The sequence below is a fragment of the Oncorhynchus kisutch genome, linkage group LG30 (assembly GCF_002021735.2).
Source record: "Oncorhynchus kisutch isolate 150728-3 linkage group LG30, Okis_V2, whole genome shotgun sequence".
Taxonomy (NCBI): Eukaryota; Metazoa; Chordata; class Actinopteri; order Salmoniformes; family Salmonidae; genus Oncorhynchus; species Oncorhynchus kisutch.
The window spans coordinates 2,100,880-2,121,038 of record NC_034203.2 but is presented as its reverse complement, the minus strand read 5'-3'; the positions used below and the strand labels follow the sequence as shown (position 1 = coordinate 2,121,038).

Below are 20,159 nucleotides of genomic sequence, written 5' to 3'. Positions count from 1 at the left end.
CACTCATCTATATATTTTTATGTACATATTATTATTCATCCCTTTACACTGTGTATACAAGGTAGTAGTTTTGGAATTGTTAGGTTAGATTACTTGTTCGTTATTACTGCAGTGTCGGAACTAGAAGCACAAGCATTTCGCTACACTCGCATTAACATCTGCTAACCATGTGTATGTGACAAGTAAAATTTGATTTGATTTTGATTTGAGAGTGCAGATACTTTCACAACAAGAAAATGTGAAATAGGTAGTTGCGAAATCGTAGTAAGCTAGCTAATGCACAAGCTGTCATTGAGTAGCCAAAGCCATAATATAAATATACAGTGCCTTCGGAAAGTATTCAGACCCCTTCCCCTTTCCATATTTTGTTACGTTAGCGCCTTATAAAATAAAAACAGAAATACCTTATTTACATAAGTATTCAGACCATTTGCTATGAGACTTGAAATTGAGCTCAGGTGCATCCTGTTTCCATTGATCATTCTTGAGATGTTTCACCTGTGGTAAATTCAATTGATTGGACATGATTTGGAAAAGCACACACCTGTCTAGATAATGTCCCACAGGTGATAGTCAGTGCAAAACACCCATCTCTACAGCTGTCACGGCTCTCGTGGGTTGAAGGAGCCCAAGGGGCAGCGTGGTAGGCGTTCATGATATTTATTAAATAACAAAGTAGAAAAACGAAAGTGCACAGTTCTGTCAGGCAACTAAACAGCTAAACAGAAAATAACTACCCACAAAACACAGGTGGAGAAAAGGCTGCCTAAGTATGGTTCCCAATCAGAGACAACGATAGTCAGCTGTCCCTGATTGAGAACCATACCCGGCCAAAACATAGAAATAAAGAAACTAGAATGCCCACCCTAGTCACACCCTGGCCTAACCAAAATAGAGAATAAAAGCCTCTCTATGCCCCCCCCCCCCCCCCCCACCAATGGTGTGGACTCCGGCCGCAAAACCTGACTCTATAAGGGAGGGTCCTGGTGGGCATCTACTTCGGTGGAGCCTCCGGACCGGGGACCGTCGCTGGAGGCTCCGGACCGGGGACCGTCGCTGGAGGCGCCGGACCGCAGATCAACGCTGGAGGCTTCGTGCCTTGGATCATCGCTGGAGGCTTCGTGCCTTGGATCATCGCTGGAGGCTTCGTGCCATGGATCATCGCTGGAGGCTTCGTGCCATGGATCATCGCTGGAGGCTTCGTGCCATGGATCATCGCTGGAGGCTTCGTGCCATGGATCATCGCTGGAGGCTTCGTGCCATGGATCATCGCTGGAGGCTTCGTGCCTTGGATCATCGCTGGAGGCTTCGTGCCATGGATCATCGCTGGAGGCTTCGTGCCATGGATCATCACTGGAGGCTTCGTGCCATGGATCATCACTGGAGGCTTCGTGCCATGGATCATCACGCACTGGAGGCCAGGCGTGCTGAGCCGGCACCATCCGTCCTGGCTGGATGCTCACTCTAGCCCGTCCAATGCGGGGAGCTGGAATGTAGCGCACCGGGATGTGAACGTGCACTGGAGACACCATGCGCTCCGCCGCATAACACGGTGCCTGACCAGTACCACGCTCCCTACGGTAAGCACGAGGAGTTGGCTCAGGTCTGAACCCTGACTCTGCCACACTCCCCTTGTGCACCCCCCAAATATTTTTCCCGCCAGGATCTCCTCCCACGTCCAGGATCCTTTCCCATTCAGGCTGTCCTCCCATGTCCAGTTCTCCTTACCACGCTGCTTGGTCCGTTTGTGGTGGGTAGTTAAGTCACGAACGTCGTCAGGGAAATGACCGGACCAAGGTGCAGCGTGGTCAGCGTACATTTCTTTTTTATTTTGTATGTCTCCAACAAGAAAACACCAAAAACGAACGTGAAGCTGACTAGGGCTATACAGGCCACAACTAACTACCCACAACTAAGGTGGAAAAACAGGCTGCCTAAGTATGATTCCCAATCAGAGACAAAACAATAGACCGCTGTCCCTGATTGAGAACCATACCCGGCCAAAACATAGAAACAGTAAACATAGAAATAAAGAAACTAGAATGCCCACCCTAGTCACACCGCAGCACTCCACCAATCAGGCCTTTATGGTAGAGTGGCCAGACGGAAGCAACTCCTCAAAAGGCACATGACAGCCTGCTTGGAGTTTACCAAAAGGCACATAAAGGATCATGAGAAACAAGATTCTTTGGTCTGATGAAACCAAGATTGAACTCTTTCACATCTGGAGGAATCCTGGCCCCATCCCTACGGCAAAGCATAGTGGTGGCAGGGACTGGGATCATGATCGAGGGAAGCCCGGACTTGAACCCGATCGAACATCTCTGGAGAGACCTGAACATTTCTGTGCAGCAACGCTCCCCATCCAACCTGACAGAGCTTGAGAGGATCTGCAGAGAAGAAATGGGAGAAACTCCACAAATACAGGTGTGCCAAGCTTGTAGCGTCATATACTAGACTCGAGGCAGTAATCGTTGCCAAAGGTGCTTAAACAAAGTACTGAGTAAAGGGTCTGAAAACGTATGTAAATGTGATATCAGTTTTGTTACACATTTCTAACTGTTTTTACTTTGTCATTATGGGGTATTGTGTCAAGATTGATGAGGGGAATAAACAATTTAATCAATTTTAGAATAAGGCTGTAATGTAACAAAATGTGGAAAAAGTCTAGGGGTCTGAATACTTCCCCTGATGCACTGTACATTCTAGTCATCTATCGTTCATTATGAGGGAATATCATGAATGGTTATAACCTATGTAATGTCGCATCTAGGAAGCTTCATAAAGGCTTTGCAGGCAAGGACTGAAGAAGACATACTGTAGGCTATTGCTCAGTCTCCCCATTAAACTATGTCTCTAAGGTATTCTGGTTTCTTCACACACACACCTGTCCTCCTTCTGTTGCAATTACAGTCACATTAGAGAGAAATATGGTGGCCTTCTCATTCAGCACCTCAGACTACAGAAAGCAACCTAGACTAGAGGGCGAAAACAACAGCACTCCTCTCCGAAGCTATACCAAGCACCGGGGGTGGGTAGTAACGCACAACAAGTAACGCTTTACATGTACTTAAGTCTGTTTGTGGAAGAACTAGTACGTTTCTAGTTACTCTCTGTGGGCTGTACTTGTACTCTTAAGTATTTTCTGAAGAACGTAACTTACCTTTTACATTTGACCAAATCACTTCAGTTACATAGATTTATTTTACTCTATTGTCGCTGTCAGATGAAAACTTAGTGACTGTTGTGATTATACATTTATTTTACTCTGTGATTATACATTTATTGGCTCTCAGTTGTCCATCAAACCCTGTATCTCCACCACAGCTCTTGAAGTGAAGCACATGTCTTCACTCCTAAGGAGATTTTTTTGACGTTGACATTGAGACTAGTGTTTTGCGGGTACCATTTATTGAAGCTGCCAGTTGAGGACTTGTGAGGTGTCTGTTTCTCAAAGTAGACACTAATGTACTTGTCCGCTTGCTCAGTTGTGCACCGGGGCCTCCCACTCCTCTTTCTATTCTGCTTAGAGCCAGTTTGCGCTGTTCTGTGAAGGGAGTAACTATGCTGGAGGACATCTGCAAGATGGTGCTTGCAGGCATAAATAACGCATTTCAAATCAATTGCACTAAGTTGTTATCTTTGTTTGCTGTCACATTTTACTATAAGGTGTAAAAAATTAACAAACTAAATGTGTAACTAGTATTTAAGTAGTTTTCTGACCGGATCCTTTTTACTCTTACTTGAGTAGTTTCTTAAGAGGGCTACTTTTACATTTACTTGAGTAAATTACAATCTAAGTAACAATACCTTCACTTAAATCCAGATTTTCAGCACTCTACCCACCTCTGCCAAGCATATCATTCATCATTTTTTCAACATAAAAATACACACACTGCAGGCTCGTGTTTTCCTACCTTGTCAGGACATTCTGGTGACTTGTCAGGACATTCTGAACCTGATAACGTAGGTAAACATGTACACACACAACATCTGGTAGAAACTACACCACATACCTGAAACTGGCACACACACTTCAGCGTGGCTCCGTCATCCCTGCAGACACCTCCAAAACGGCAGCTGGAGTCGTCACACACTCGTAGGTCGCTCTTCTTCTCCGACAGATCTAGTAAGACAAAGAAAAAAAAAGAGGTCATTCATTAATTTTTAATGTAGGCTACACATCTTTGTGCGTTCCAAATGGCACCCCATTCCCTATTTAGTGCACTACTTTGACCAAGACTCATCCATTTAAAAAAATGCTGCATTAAAAACAACCAAATTTAGGTTATTTGGTAACCCAGCCCTGGGTAAATACTGGACAGAACACGTTGGGTTATTTTGACCCAGTCAGTTGGGCTGCGTAAATAACCCAGCATGTGTTCACTACTACCCAACATGTGTTCACTACTACAAAACATGTAGTGAATCTTTGTTTTCATTTCAACAATTTACTATCTGTGATGTTCTAGATGATTTGCTTAAGATTGATGTGAAAAGAAATCCACTGGGGCTGATATGCTTGATCCACTTTTACTGCAGCTCTCTGCCACCCTGACAGCTGAATTATTTTACCTGATGATTAAATCTGGTATTATCCCCAAGGTTTGGAAGGCGGACCATGTACTCCCCCTTCACAAAGGTGGTGACCCTTGTGACCTAAATAATTATCGCCCTATTTTTTATCTTAGAAATGTATTATAAATGTAAATCAGTCGGGTTTTAGACCAGCACTATCTCTGTTGCATCTTACACTTGTTATAAATTATGTAGTTTCCTGTATGAGTCTTCATTGACCTGGCTTTCGATACTGTTGATTACTCACCCCTAATTCAGAGGCGTTGTCATAGACCAGGCTGCATGTAATGAATTGACAGATACAACTCAATGTGTATCTGCTGACGCTGTTAAATAAGATTTCCTGGATATTACGAAAGGTGTCCCACACGGGTCGATTCTGGGTCCTGTTGTTGTTACGGTTCACATTAACAATACCACAGCCACTTCAAAGCAACACAGTAACACATGGTAAGCCAAGTACATTGCTTTTGTTGGTTCTGGTAAGGAGTTAATTTGTCCCTTGGACTCCCTTCCCAGGTCTATACAGGTGTAATGGAGGGTATATGCAGGCATACGCGGTATACCCACGTATTTTTCAGTGAGCATTGCGTTTACTCACTTTTTAATCCCCAGGATGTGTAGCAAATTTGTGAAGTGGAAGTATACGCTGTTTCAATGAATAAGGGTGATTGAACAGATCAGTATGTTTAGCTTAAAATGTTGATAAACTATTATTTCTTCACATTTTAGCACAGCAATGTGGTAGGCCTAGAATGTTAAACATTTTGTGGGAAAACACTGTTCTAAAATTCCCCCCGCACCTGTAATGGGTTTCATTGACAGAGATGGAAGTATTTATTTGAAATTTAGAGAGGGAAGGGAGATCTAAAGATGCAACAATTACCATTGCTAATATGACTGGGATAATGACTTTGGCTGCTAGACAATGAAAGAAAGCTGAAAGAATACCAATAGAACAGGAGAACACATACAAAGTCTTTATAAAATAATTGCCTCCATGTTTCTATGGTGGGAATTTGGATCTAGGCTACTTTGAAACAAGGTACGAAATGATTCATAATATCAAGTAAATGTCCAGGTTCCAATCAATTAAGGAACAGGGAAAATATAGTGAGGCTAATTATGGCGATGCTAATGATAACTGTCTTCTGGTAGATGGAAAGGCTTTCCCAGAAACCTTCTCAATTAAATGTTAACTAGTTACAAAGTAGCATTTGCCTACCTAGCAGAATGGTATCATGATTATTTGCATCAATCCAGTGGCCATTTGTTTTGCAAACTCCATCTCATGTTACAGAAACACCACTAACCAAAACAACCGTGCTAGGTGCATGGGGGCTGTAACGGCTTTCTTCTATCTCCTCCTCTGACGAAGAGGTATAGCAAGGATCGGACCAAAATGCAGCGTGTAGATTTCGATCCATGTTTAATAAACAAACGTAAAACACGAATCAATTATAAACACTACAAAACAAAGAACGTAACGAAAACAGCCTATACTTGTGTAAAATAACACAGCGACAGGAATAAGGACAATCACCCACAAAACCCAACACAAAACAGGCTACTTAAATATGGTTCCCAATCAGAGACAATGACTAACACCTGCCTCTGATTGAGAACCATATCAGGCCAAACATAGAAATAGACAAACCAGACACACAACATAGAATGCCCACCCAGCTCACGTCCTGACCAACACTAAAACAAAGAAAACACATACGAACGTTGGTCAGAACGTGACAGGGGCCTCATTTATAAACCGTATGTACGTATAAAATATACCCCAAAATGTGCGTGCACCAGTTCACGCAAAAGTTGGTATTTAAAACAATTTTACTTGACGTGAGAATGGACTAACTTTATACCATGCGGACGCACATCTGCTAGTGGTTGAAATATTGTATTGCAAGCTGGCAAGTATTTTGTACAAATCGGGGATATGATGAAAATCGTATTCATAAAAAAACTAACAAACATACTAACAATAACGTAGCCATTTGCCATTACTGGGAAGAGTGAAAATATGTTTATTAGAATAGTATTTTCCTTGAAATAGGCATCTTAAAATTAGACAGGAATTTGTTTTCGATTTATTTTATTTTCATAACCATTGCAGAATATATTCCTCACTTTTTCTGGCTGTGATGGGTTCATTTTCCCGAAGGAGCCATACAACAAATGACCATGTGCATCTCTCAGCCTAGTGGCCTAGCAAATAGGCCATATGTATCTCTGGTTTTGCAAGATCATTAGCAGCATGGTTTATAATACCGGCATACAGTCGAATTTAACAGCTTATCTTTGACATTGATGTCGGCCTATGCATCAAGTTTTAAGTATTTATTGTCACGTGCACAAGTACAGTGAAATGCCTTTCTTGCTTGCTCTTACCCAACAATGCAGTAATGAACATCAGTAGTACTATAAAAAAAGTAGAAAAAAACTTCTAAGTAGAACAAAAAACACACGTACTGTAATTGGATTTTATTTAGTAGCCTGCTCTACAACGTTACAGAATTCACGGGCAGTCCATCATATTTCAGTTGGTGGAAAAGTCGATTTAAAAAGGTTCTGCTGACAGGTCCACGACAATTTGACATTGTTTTCTCGTTCAGTAACGGACAGTCCTTTTCCAGATACAGCATAAATTACTGCTAAAGATTTAAACATTCTGCCAACAGTATGGGTAGGTTAAAGTATTGCTGTGCGATAGGAGTGCGACATCATTGCCCATTTAATCTCAGAACCTATAGCAAGGGACGACATACACTACATTACCAAAAGAATGTGGACACCTCGTTGAACACCTCATTCCAAAATCATGGGCATTAATATGGAGTTTGTCCCCCCTTTTGCGAATATAACAGCCTCCACTTTTCTGGGAAAGCTTTCCACTAGATGATGGAACATTGCTGTGGGGACTTCCATTCCATTCAGCCACAAGAGCATTAGTGAGGTCGAGCACTGACGTTGGGCGATTAGGCCTGGCTCAGTCGCCATTTCAATTCATCCAAAAGATGTTCGATTGGGGTTGCGGTCAAGGCTGTTTGGAGGCAGATCAAGTTCTTCCACACCGATCTCAACAAACCATTTCTGTATGGACCTCACTTTGTGCACGTGGGCATTGTCAGGGTGAAACAGGAAAGGGCCATCCGCCAATCTTTTGCCACAATGTTGGAAGCACAGAATTGTCTAGAATGTCGCTGTATGCTGTAGCATTAAGATTTCCCTTCACTGGAACTAAGGGGCCTAGCCCGAACCATGAAAAACAGCTCCAACCATTATTCCTCCACCACCACCACACATTACAGTTGGCACTATGCATTGGGGCAGGTACCGTTTTCCTGGCATCTGCCAAACCTGGATTCATCTGTCGGACTGCCAGATTAGCGAAGCATGATTCATCACTTCAGAGAAAGCGTTTCCACTGCTCCAGAGTCCAATGGTGGCTAGTTTTACACCACTGCAGCCAACGCCTGGCATTGCGAATGGTGATCTTAGGCTTGTGTGCAGCTGCTCGGCCATGGAAACCCATTCCATGAAGTTCCCGACGAACAGTTATTGTGCTGACGTTGCTTCCAGAGGCTGTTTGGAACTTGGTAGTGAGTGTTGCCATCGAGGACAGACGAGTTTTACTCACTATGCACTTCAGCACTTGGTGGTCCCTTTCTGTAAGCTTGTGTGGCCTACCACTTTTGGCCGTTGTCACTCCTAGATGTTTCCACTTCACAATAACAGCACTTACAGTTGACCAGGGCAGCTCTAGCAGGGAAAAATTTGACGAATTGACTTGTTGGAAAGGTGGCATCCTATGACGGTGTTTGTCTATGGCTAATGTGCTCGATTTTATACACCTGTCAGCAACGGGTGTGGCTGAAATAGCTGAATCCACTAATTCAAAGAGGTGTCCACATACTTTTGTATATATAGTGTATAAACCCAATTATCTATTGATAAACTAAATATTGAACAACATTCGTCTAGACCTCAAAAGTCTCCTGATGTGGTTTAAGCATTGTTGTTGACTTAGAAAAACATTAGAATTGGATGTTCTATTTCAAAGTGTGACTTAAAAAGGGAAAATCTGAAACCTGTGAATTTCTGACTCAGTTTGACAGCCTAATTTATCTGTTTAAATAGTAGGCCTACTATTATCCTACTTGCACAGTACAGCTTGGGTTAGCTTGACTGTGAAAGACCCAATATGGGATTCATCATTTTAGGTCATTCAAGAGTGTGTCACAAGCTAGGTATCCCACCAGCGGTGTCTCCACCAAATGGACTTCTTGCGGTTAAAAATCAGTGCGGGATGATGTAGTGCACACAATGTACTTTTTCGCTTAAGTTTTCATGTACTGAATGAAAATCTAAAGTTCAATTGTCACGAACCGGCTCAAAGCCCATAACAAAAGGGAGACAACGTGGAGATAAGGAGTAACAAAATATATATTTATTAAATAAAGTAAACTAAATACGATATACAATGGTGTGTGTAATCAGTAATGTAAGTGAGTGTTTTGCATGCATGAATGTGATAATGCAGGGTGTTGAAAGGTGCCAAAGCAAACAACCAAAAGGCCACCAAGATACACAACAAAATCTGTAAAGGTGTCTGAATGTAGAGTCTCCTCCATGAATGGGGAAGTGGTGTATTTATCCTTGGAGACACCGGGCCCAGGTGTTTCCCATGTAGTTGACGACCCTCCCAACTCCGCCCACTGGCATCCTAATAAGGAAACAAGAACAAAGAGAGAATACGGCAGGCAGAGTGGGAGGGTGTGTTTGTGTCGCATTTTCAACTCTACCGATAGTTGTCTCTGTTGCATTAAATAGCAAATGTGCTGACTCTAGTCTTGGCACTTGCGCTCTAGCCAACAGCTCGCAGATACAGTGCAGGCAGGCTGTGCTGGTAAACTAGTCTACATAGTGAGAATATTATGGATAAGTCCGAATATTTGTATTTGTCAAACAGCAGTTCATTATCAATCATCATGTCACCAGAATAAGACCCTCAATATTTTTGGGGAAAGGAGCATCAATCGCCATGCACTTTCACCACCCTGTGAAGTTCATCATCATTTATTTCATCTGTAACCTAATAAACTGCATGGTTTCCAGAGTCATAATGAGAGGCCCACACACCTTATCATCGCGTGACTCCAAGTTTACTTGGACATGATGGTTATTATATCAATATTTGTGCATAAAGATATTTCCACCACCATTTTTCACTGAATTCATTTTACAGACACCAAAAGACCCCACCATGTCGAACGAACAAATATCTGTATGCATTTATAAAATTGTACCGAAACGACCGGTTTCCATCATAGCTTTCGTGCTTAAAAAAATATATATGGTATGACCTTACACGCATAAAAACTGTGGATGTAAAAGTGGTTCGTGTTTCTCATAGAATTTCCTTTAGAAGGCGGGGCGTTTGGGAAATGTTTGTCAAAAGGAGAGGATACCCACTTCTCCAGGCACCACTACTTCTATAGTAATGATAGGGCTGCTGACTACCAAAATGTGCAGAGTACCTAAATTAGCGACGTTTAGCAACAGACTCAGCAGAGATCAAAGGGAGAAAATCTGCACAAAATGATGTAGCGGTAGCAGTGTATTACTCAGTCATGCCTCTGTATGTGTCACACACCATGCCTGAGTGGGCTTTGAAGAGCCGTGTTATGGTCTGTAATTACCACTTTTGGATCAGCCTAGACTAGCTAACGACTATCTGCGCTAACCAGACCAGGCTTTCAATGTTGCTCCCAGAACGAGACACAAAAACACAGTGCTACTGTGTTAGTGAGTAAGACTTACACCATTTCTACATTGAGTCGACCCAAAGGCCTAGACCCTATGCCATGCCTAGCCACTGATGTAGATCTAAAACTATTTGATACGTTTATTAAGCGATATTTGCATCACCTTGCCCATAGTCTCTGGGACCGATGCACGTAATATAAATGGTATCGTAGCATCTGTCAACAGACTGTGGGATGCGGCGGCTAACAATGAACTTTGTTCCTGTGCCCTGATTTCTTGTCAATGATCATTTGGAGAGAAAAACAATTGCGATTTCACAGGTGCTTGCATCTTTCAAATGTAGCCAAAAGACTTTCCCGAAACCTGGAAAGAGAAGGGAGTGGAGCTACCACCCAGCGTCCGTAGTATCTTTTCTAACACATCTCCCACAGAACTTAATTGAGCATCTGACACAATTACACAAGATTTTACTTTGGGTTTCCAAGATTATCTTGCCCTAGACTGGGTGGAATGTTTTCACTTATTGCTTATACCTATCCAATTGTTTGAAATCTACAGGAGGGCCTAGGTATACTCTTAGAACCTTTTCTTCTATCTAGAACCTAAAAGGGTTATTCTGCTGTGCACACAAGGGAACCCTTTGAATAACCGTTTTTGGAACTAGGTATAACACCCTTTTGGATCTAGGTAGAACCTTTTTGGGTTCCATGTAGAACCCTTTCCACAGAGGTTTTCTACCTGGAACCAAAAAGGGTTCTCCTATGGGTACAGCAAAATAATTATTTTGGAACCCTTTTTATAAGAGTGTAGTATGGGCTTGGGGTTGATTTAGAAATCAGAATGACGACAGCCTTAGATGTGCAAAGTAAACTCCACTTTCCAGGAACTACAAGCTGGTGTGTAAGTAAACTGGTGTATATGTAATGCACACGTAATGTAAAACCTGTCCCCATTTTATTTGTTAATCTCGCAGAGTCTAACGCTTCACCTCAAATAGCAAACTTTTTCCCAACATATTGCAGTACTTTTTGGCCCTGGTCAAACGTATTGCACTTTATAGGGAATAGGGTGCCATTTGGGATGAGTCCTAAGTTGGAGAAGCTGCTCTCTGGGCTTACCGACCACTTGGACAGAGAACCATGTAAGCTATTCCAATGTTAAACCCATTGGAATGGATAACGCCTTGCATATATTGTACAAATGTATAGTTCCAGAACTTTCTTGTTTATCTTCGTCTCAGCGTTGCAGTTCCTGAACAACTCGTTGCACCTTCGACCTACTACTTAAATATTTTATCTTTCCCATTCACCCTCTGAATGGCACATATACAATCCATGTCTCCAGGCTTAAAAATCCTTACTTAACCTATCTCCTCCCCTTTGTCTACACTGATTGAAGTGAATTTAACAAGTGACATCAACAAGAGATCATAGCTTTCACCTGGATTCACCGGGTCAGTCTATGTCAATGTTTTGAACACTCAGTGTATAGGCCTTGTCTCCAGTACTATAAATATTGTTACTTAGCCACACTTATCTTTCCAGAATGAGCCATATTAGACCATTTCATAGAGCATCAAAGAGATACAATGTTGCTGAAGCGAATCTCTCCCGACCAGCACAAAATTGGCTGATTTGTATCTTTTCTCTTTTGACTAGGCGGTGTTCCTTCTGACTGGCTGTCGACGTCATAGCAGAGCAGAGGAGCAGAGAGAGGAGTGTGTTGAGGTGGCCAGAACCCTGAACCGTCTGTGTAGTTTAATGTGTTCCGGGGAGGGGCTGTCAACAACAGCTGTTTACGGCAGCTGTCCACTGCTGGCTGGCTTCAATCTCTCATTGTTTCCTTCCTTCCGCTGGCTAGTGTGCCTTTCATGGCTAATTAAGCCAAGCCATTGCCCCATCCATCAGGGTAGATTGTGCCTGGTGCGGTTGAGGATGAAGCATGTGTGTCTGAGTTTGAGTGTATTTGGGAGTAAACATTTCAGTTGCAGGCATTTCTGTGCTTAACTTAATATACATAGACGCCAAATGTATCTATTAACAGAGATTTGTGTATATCTGTGTGGGTGCTTGTTTACAACAGAGCACTGTCTATCTATTTTATATGTTCCCTGGAATATAGGCTATATATTCCAACAAACTCACCAGCAATTTGTGATTTTTTAATATTTTTTTTATATACAGTTATATATCACAATATTATTTTTGGACGATATTATATCTATATTTGACTCCAAGTATCGATTTGTACCTGTGCCAAACTTCTGTATTTTTCATCCTATAGCTTGTCCTCCATCTTTTAAAAAATATTTTTAAAATAGGGTTTTACAGCACTTTTATTTCTCTGACTGATCAAAACTCGTTCTCACGTTCTATCGTATTTCTGCAGAAGAAATATAGTGATCAATATGTTTGGAGTATCAAATCGCAATACAATTGCAGAATCTAATCATAATACATATAGAATCGTTTGATTTTTTTAAATTGTGAGAATCGCAATGCATATCGTATTGGCACCTAAGTATAATGATAATATCGTACAGTGAGGTCCCTGGCAATTCCCAGCCAGACTAGAAATGCAACATAATTCCTTATTCAGCCAGAACTGGAGAGAACTCAGTGGTCCGTGGCTGTCTGGGCCGAGCGCAGATCAACCTCTGTCTCAAATCCCCCCCGCTTGCCTGAGTCGTCATGCCCACCTAGCGGTCTGTCTCCTGGGTCGTTATCTATGCCGGGCCCCCATGACTCCAGGCTAGTAGACGTCAATACTTCAACTCCTGTCTGGTAGACTGGGGTCTACACTTCACTGGTTTTCCTCGGCTCAGACAGAAAGGGTCTTTTAGCTTTTAACCCTTTCAGCTTGAAACTGTTTTTCGGCTTGATACAGGATTAAAAAAGGTTCGATTCCAGCTGTGGCCACCCATATGAAAATGTATGCACAGATTACTAAATTGCTTAGGATAAAAGCGTCTTCTTAATGGCACATATGATATTGAATTGAGAACATTCTTATTCATCGCCATTCATAGTTGGACATAAATATGTTTTGTATGTATATTTAGACTTTGCTCAAGGATGGCTCAAAGTGTCTATGGATTCCTCCCTGTTGTGTTGAACATTGTCAGATTAAACTGTAATCATGGACAAACCTCCATTCCCCTTCACTCCTTGCAAGCCAACACATTTCAAAGGAGAACCTTGGATGTTTGACATTGTACACAACTTGACAGTTGAGTAGCATTCGTACTTGTGAAAAAGAGATATGTGCTGCCCTCAACTACAAACAATCACGTGAGCATGTACACATAGAAACACACACAAACAACACAGAACTCATGGCAGAAGTCAAACGTTTTCATTTCATAGCAAAACAACCTTTTCAAGGACGATTGTATCATATTGATATTGTCTAAACGCAACGAGAGACTGTAGGGAGCGTCTGCGATGCCATTCTCCGAAAAGAAACATGAGAGGGGGGCGCTGAGCAATTCATGTAAAATGTCACCATCAGAAATACATTATAGGGACTTAATACCCAAACAGCTATTGATTTCATAAATAATAAATATACACCTCCTCATTCATGAGTTTTTCTTTATTTTTATCATTTATGCATTGTAGAATAATAGTGAAGACATCAAAACTATGAAATCACCCATATTGAATCATGTATTAACCCCAAAAATTATCTAAATATATTTTATATATGGGATTCTTCAAATATCCACCCTTTGCCGTGATGACAGGACCGCAACAGGAAAGGAAGACTCCGAGTTACCTCTGCTGCAGAGGATAAGTTCATTAGAGTTACCAGCCTCAGAAATTGAAGCCCAAATAAATGCTTCACAGAGTTCAAGTAACAGACACATCTCAATATCAACTGTTCAGAGGAGACTGCGTAAATCAGGCCTTCATGGTTGAATTGCTGCAAAGAAAACACTACTAAAGGACACCAATAGTAAGAAGAGACTTGCTTGGGACAAGAAACACGAGCAATGGACATTAGACCGGTAGATATTTGTCCTTTGGTCTAGAGTCCAAATTGGAGATGTTTGGTTCTAACCACAGTGTCTTTGTGAGACGCGGTGTGGGTGAACAGAGGACCCCCGCATGTGTATTTCCCACTGTAAAGCAGGAGGAGGAGGTGTTATGGTGTGGGGGTGCTTTGCTGGTGACACTGTCTGTGATTTATTTAGAATTCAAGGCACACAGCATTCTGCAGCGATACACCATCCCATCTGGTTTGGGCTTAGTGGGATTAACATTTGTTTTTCAACAGGACAATGACCAAACACACCTCCAGGCTGTGTAAGGGCTATTTGACCAAGGAGAGTGATGGAGTGCTGCATCAGATCTGGCTTTCACAATCCCCCGACTTCAACCAAATTGAGATGGTTTGGGATGAGTTGGACCGCAGAGTGAAGGAAAAGCAGCCAGCAAGTGCTCAGCATATGTGAGAACTCCTTCAAGACTGTTGGAAAAGCATTCCAGGTGAAGCTGGTTGAGAGAATGCCAATAGTGTGCAAAGCTGTCATCAAGGCCAAGGGTGGCTATTTGAAGAATCTGAAATATAAAATATATTTAGATAATTGTTTTGGTTAATACATGATTCCATGTGTTAGTTCATCATGTTGATGTCTTCAATATTATTATACAATATAGAAAATAGTAAAGAAAAACCCTTGAATGAGTAGGTGTTCTAAAAGTTTTGACCAGTAGTGTATGTGTATATATATATATATATATATATATAAGCCCTATATATATTTAAAAAAAAAACATTTTGCTTTTGTTATATAAGTTTTTTGTGAAACACAGCAAAAAGAGGCTTTCCCAATCACATAATCAGTAGAACCACTTTAAACTGCTATCCTACTATGGTCTTTCACTATTTAAATGTAAGTGCAGCAGGACGACTGATGGGTTTGTCTAATTACTTCATTTGAATAACAGGCTCTGGCTCGGAAGCACATCCTCCACCTGCCACCCGGGTGGCTGAGTGATCGCCGGTCTCTTTTCAGACCCTTAACCCGAGATTTATAGAGGGACACATCTCATCTCCCATCCCCCACTAACACACACGAAGATGTAAAACAGACACGCACACACTCACATGCAGTGTGTAGATGCACACACAAAGCACACCCACCATGCAGAGTGCAGACAGACACCCACACAATCTTTCATTGCTATTCACTGCTGGGTTGATTAGTTGACTTCCTGGATGACTTCCTTGAGGGCTTAAACCCACTTCATCTCCTCCACGCACGCACGCACGCCCTTTGCAAATGCTTTGGTCTGCTTAGGTCTTGAGCAAGGAAGTCCACATAGAGTAGTTGTTTTAAGGTGTAAACACTAGTGTAGAACACAGGTATGTTGTAATTAAGCCTCAATAACTAAGATTGTTATACTGGAAGTGTAGACTCACAAAACCTTTATTTCTACCTCCATTGTCAACGACAGACATTGACTCACTTTCAGGGGTGTGAATATTTACAAGGACTTTAGATCTTCCTCTGCAAAACATGCCCCCCCCCAAACAAAAATGTTGATATGAGGAAACCGTTGTCTTTAACCAAACCAAGACAATGCCACCTTAGAGAAGCTGCTTTGCAAATTGATGAACAATGAGAAGTGAAATGTGATTGTCCATTGTTGTTTTTTGAGACCAAGAAAAGCTTGACCTCAAAAGAAAGATTAGTTAGCCCATTTTTTTATATATATATTTTTTTACAATTCTCTAAAAAGCCTTTCACTGTTCTCTTCACACCACGAGCAAAAGTGCCTGCTTTTGGTTTTTGAATAAAACATGATATTTTCCAATTTTCAGTCTTTTTTGTGCCCATTTGCTACAGGCAACACAGAAAAATGCACCAACCATGAACATTTAAAAAAAAATCGATTTAGGCAATTTTTATATGGTAAAATTAGACTCGTATTGTCTGTAGCCTTTTTTTCTCTAGTCTCTGTGCGACAAATCATAATCTTGGAGACTTAAACGGCATCAGTGTATTACAATGTGCTGTAGTCATGCACTCTGAAATGTCTACAATCACCCTCGGACAATTAGTGCAATATGAATGTACCTATTCATAAATGTTTAATATCATACAGTGTTGGCATATGGTAAATCAACATTTTATGCCATGTAATTTCAAGGAATAGGAATAGAGCAACGCAATAGATTCATCCACCTTGGAATTCATTAGGCTAGATGAATAAATATTGAACAAATCCAAGATGGCTCCCTCAGGAAGAACCCCCTCTCCTGCAGACAGAAGGCGTTGCTTATTACAGTGCGGGCCTGTTTGCCAAGTCATCCCAGTGATCCGCGACTCCTGCGGAGGTGTCTAAATGAGTGTGTCTCTTTCTATACTAAGTGTGCAAACAGCACAGGTGTAGGAGAACGTGTCTGGCTTTCTATGAGGTGAGCACAAATGTGGGATGCTAAAAGATTGGCTTGTGTGGCACAGACCTCTCGTACTGCGTTTGACCTCGGTCGAATCAACGTCAAATACCAAGAAAACAATACTCTTTCAGTCAAAACAGCTTTGAAATGTCAAATGCCCAATTTAAAGCAACACACTGTAAGATGTAGCCTACATGCCATCAAAGTGTGGACCACCAATCATTTTTTAATTTTTTTATAAACAACCATGCAAATCCATTCCAAAAAGTGTTCACATTCAAATAGCACTTCATTTCTAAGATATATCTGGAGTGCTCAAGGAATGACGTTCCATGAGCAATATTACTTGATTTGAAGCAATACATACTTTGTTTACAGTCTCATAACATGACAGTTGCCTAAATAACACAACATGAAACCACAGGCATCAGAAACCTAAGCTTTAGTCAAAGACAATGCAAATGGACTTTAGTTTGGGCACAGTCAAATAAGTTCAGCTTCAGCTTCAAACACCAAAGCCAGCCAGGGTGGTGCCTCTGTCAAAACAAATCCAAATTCCTAACCCACCGCCTGGTTTACAACTAAAAAGCCCAACCAAATGACTTTTGCTATGTCAACTGAAGGCTTATGCAACCTGAGAGGATACAGTGCAGATACAGTAAATGTTACAATTTCCTGCTTACCAAAGGTGGATCTATTTTCTATTCTGAAACAAATATAATTTAAATATAATGCCAGCGAGTAACTAGAGGACACAAAGGTAAGAGAAACTGTATATGCTTGCAATATAAATTGGCAACTGTAAACTAAAGAAGTCATTATTAATTTGATAAGTGCACGTTCATAGTTTGGGTCAAAATAAAGCAGAGCCTTTTTAACCTTCCAACCTTAACCTACTGTACCTAACTTAACCCTCATCCAAAGTTGACATTTCTAAACTTTAAAGGAGAACTCACCAGGCCGATTGTCGTTCTGTACACTAGGGGGGCTGTTCGTCCGCTTGCTGTCGGCGCGGTGTGTTATAGGGACCACTGGGCGACTGACGGATGTCATTGTCGCCCGTTTCTACATGTAGAATCGGTTTGCACTCGGTTTAGAGGTGCTAAGTACTCTCAGCCTGCAATCCTACTGGTCTGTCCGTGCCTTAAATAAACGTATTGCACTCCAGCCGTAAGAATTCAACATTCAGAAAACATTCCAAATAGAAAACTGACATTGCAATCTGTGTTTCACACTAAACTACAGTATACTTTCTTCCTTTGGTGGACAGCAAACTCCACACTCCTGAAGGGAAAAACTATATTGTGGTTGTGTCCTCTTGCTTCAAAGAGGCATGAATATCTATCCCAGCACATGGTTACAAAGGAGGAGGGGACAGAAATCTTACAAGAAGAGGGATGAAATAACTCACTTAAACCACAGAGAAAGAGCAGGAGCTTCTCAGCAGGCGGCGAAGGAACAGGGGGATGAAGAGCCTGACGCGATGAAAGATTTAAGTGCTGGGGGAATTCAAAGGCTGAGTGACCCCAGGCCTTTCAGCCTGTAAGCTGCACGCAGGCGCTTTTGGTGTGAGTGTGAGAGAGAAGAGAGAGAGAAAGAGGGAGGGGTGAGACAGGGGGGGGGTAGAGGGAGAGCAAGAGAGATGGAAAGAGACGTAGATGTAGAGAGAGTCAGAGTGAAACACGACTTTTGACGCCAATTGACTCAACAAAAAAAATCTAATCACTTCAGGACTAAAATGTTTTCTTTTCCAGTCCTCAAATAGACAAACATTTGAAACAGCCACCATCCCCCACAAGCCCTTAGAGGAGAAGAAGACAGAGCGAAAGAGAGCAATGCATGTAGTGCCCTCAATGGGTCTTCTTTCCAGAGGTTTCCATCTGTCTGTGTAAACAGAACAAAAGACCCAGTGGCCTTTTCAGAAGCACAACAAGACCTCTAGAGGAGGACCATCTGCCACCTCAGGGTTTGGGAGAGCCTGGATGGACGAGGCCCTCAACCAGGGAGAGCCAACCAAAGATCCACTCCATACCGCAATTCCACTCCATTCAGCCAATGTTTGTCTCCTCACACAATCAACACAAGTAATACACTGTGTTCAGTCTTTGCTTCACTTTACAGTCCACCGACCCCCTGCCATGTTCCGGGTTAAGGCAAACCTCTGACCCCAGCTAGTGCAGATAACCTTAGTGATGGTGATGGTAGAATAGGTCTACATTGAAAACGAAAGGCAATAGCAAAAAAATGGTGTGTCCCCCAGGGTCGGTCCTAGGCCCCCTAGTTTTCCTGGGTGACTACCGGCTAATGTACTGTATACGTCCGATCCTAAAAGGCAACACAAGTATTGTTGAGACCATTTGTATCTTCAAATGGTCCAGTTCCCTGACGTTGTTCAGACTGTCCAAGTTTTGTCCATTGTTCAGGTATTTGAGATGCTTTCAGATCTTTGAGGCGTTATATATGCAGTTTAGATTGAATTTCTTCCCACAGTCCAAAACTGGTTGAATCAACATCGTTTCAACATAATTTGTCAACACATTGTCATCAGTCATCAATGTAAACTGTCTTTTTGAGTGGATGTATTGGTTGTAATCTTATTGATCAACATCTCAAACAAATATTACCCAATTGTCCATGCCGAAATGGCATGGTGTGTCCAGTGGGTTGAAATCACACTGAAATTGCTCCATACAATCATAGCTATTTTTTGTTTTCTAGATTCAGTGACGTTTGCTGCCTCGTGTTAGATTCTCCATTTCTGTTGCAACACATCGAACAAGAGAGTTAATTGAATGATTACTGAAACTACCTAGTATTCACACCCTCTCAGCCTATCCCTGGATCCATCTGCCAGAAACGGCAGACCTAAATGTAGGGAACAGCCAAGAAAAACCACTCTGATATCCCATGTCCTTATTTATCCATTAATCTGATGGATTTCACCTCCTCCCTACCTGGATGTGTCTGCTGGTTCCGCTCCTGATGAAATGAGACCTACTGGCAGAGACTCCCAAACCTCTCCCTATGGACCGGCCAACATGGCCAACATCCTCTAATGGAGCCTGCTCTGCCTCCCTCTCTCCACCTCCTATGTCTCCCTGCCAAACATGCAAACACTCAAACGTCGACTTTGACAGTTATACATGGGCAAACAGAGATGGACAAACATATGACAAACACATTTGTTCTTGCTCTCTCTCTCACAGACACACACCCTTGCTCTCTCTCTCTCACACACACCCTAAAGACAGGGTAAGAAAGCCTCCGCCTCCAGAGGCATCAGCCTTGGCAGTGTAGCCTTTGGTGCAGCTGGGAGGCCAATACAACTGGCAAATGGCATGGCCACAGATTGGACACCAACCAGCCTACTATCAATCTCCGGCCCCATGTCAACAACC

The 20,159-nt window shown here is 42.1% G+C and overlaps 1 protein-coding gene across 2 annotated transcripts in view; it reads right to left on the bottom strand.

The window, feature by feature from the left end:
• tmeff1a (transmembrane protein with EGF-like and two follistatin-like domains 1a) overlaps window positions 1–20,159 on the bottom strand; it is an 85,664-nt gene that overhangs the window by 14,714 nt on the left and 50,791 nt on the right. For both annotated transcript variants that reach the window (XM_020467688.2, XM_020467689.2), the window contains exon 2: window positions 4,017–4,126. In XM_020467688.2, the coding sequence (XP_020323277.1) occupies window positions 4,017–4,126 (110 nt within the window). The remainder of the gene's footprint in view (window positions 1–4,016; window positions 4,127–20,159) is intronic.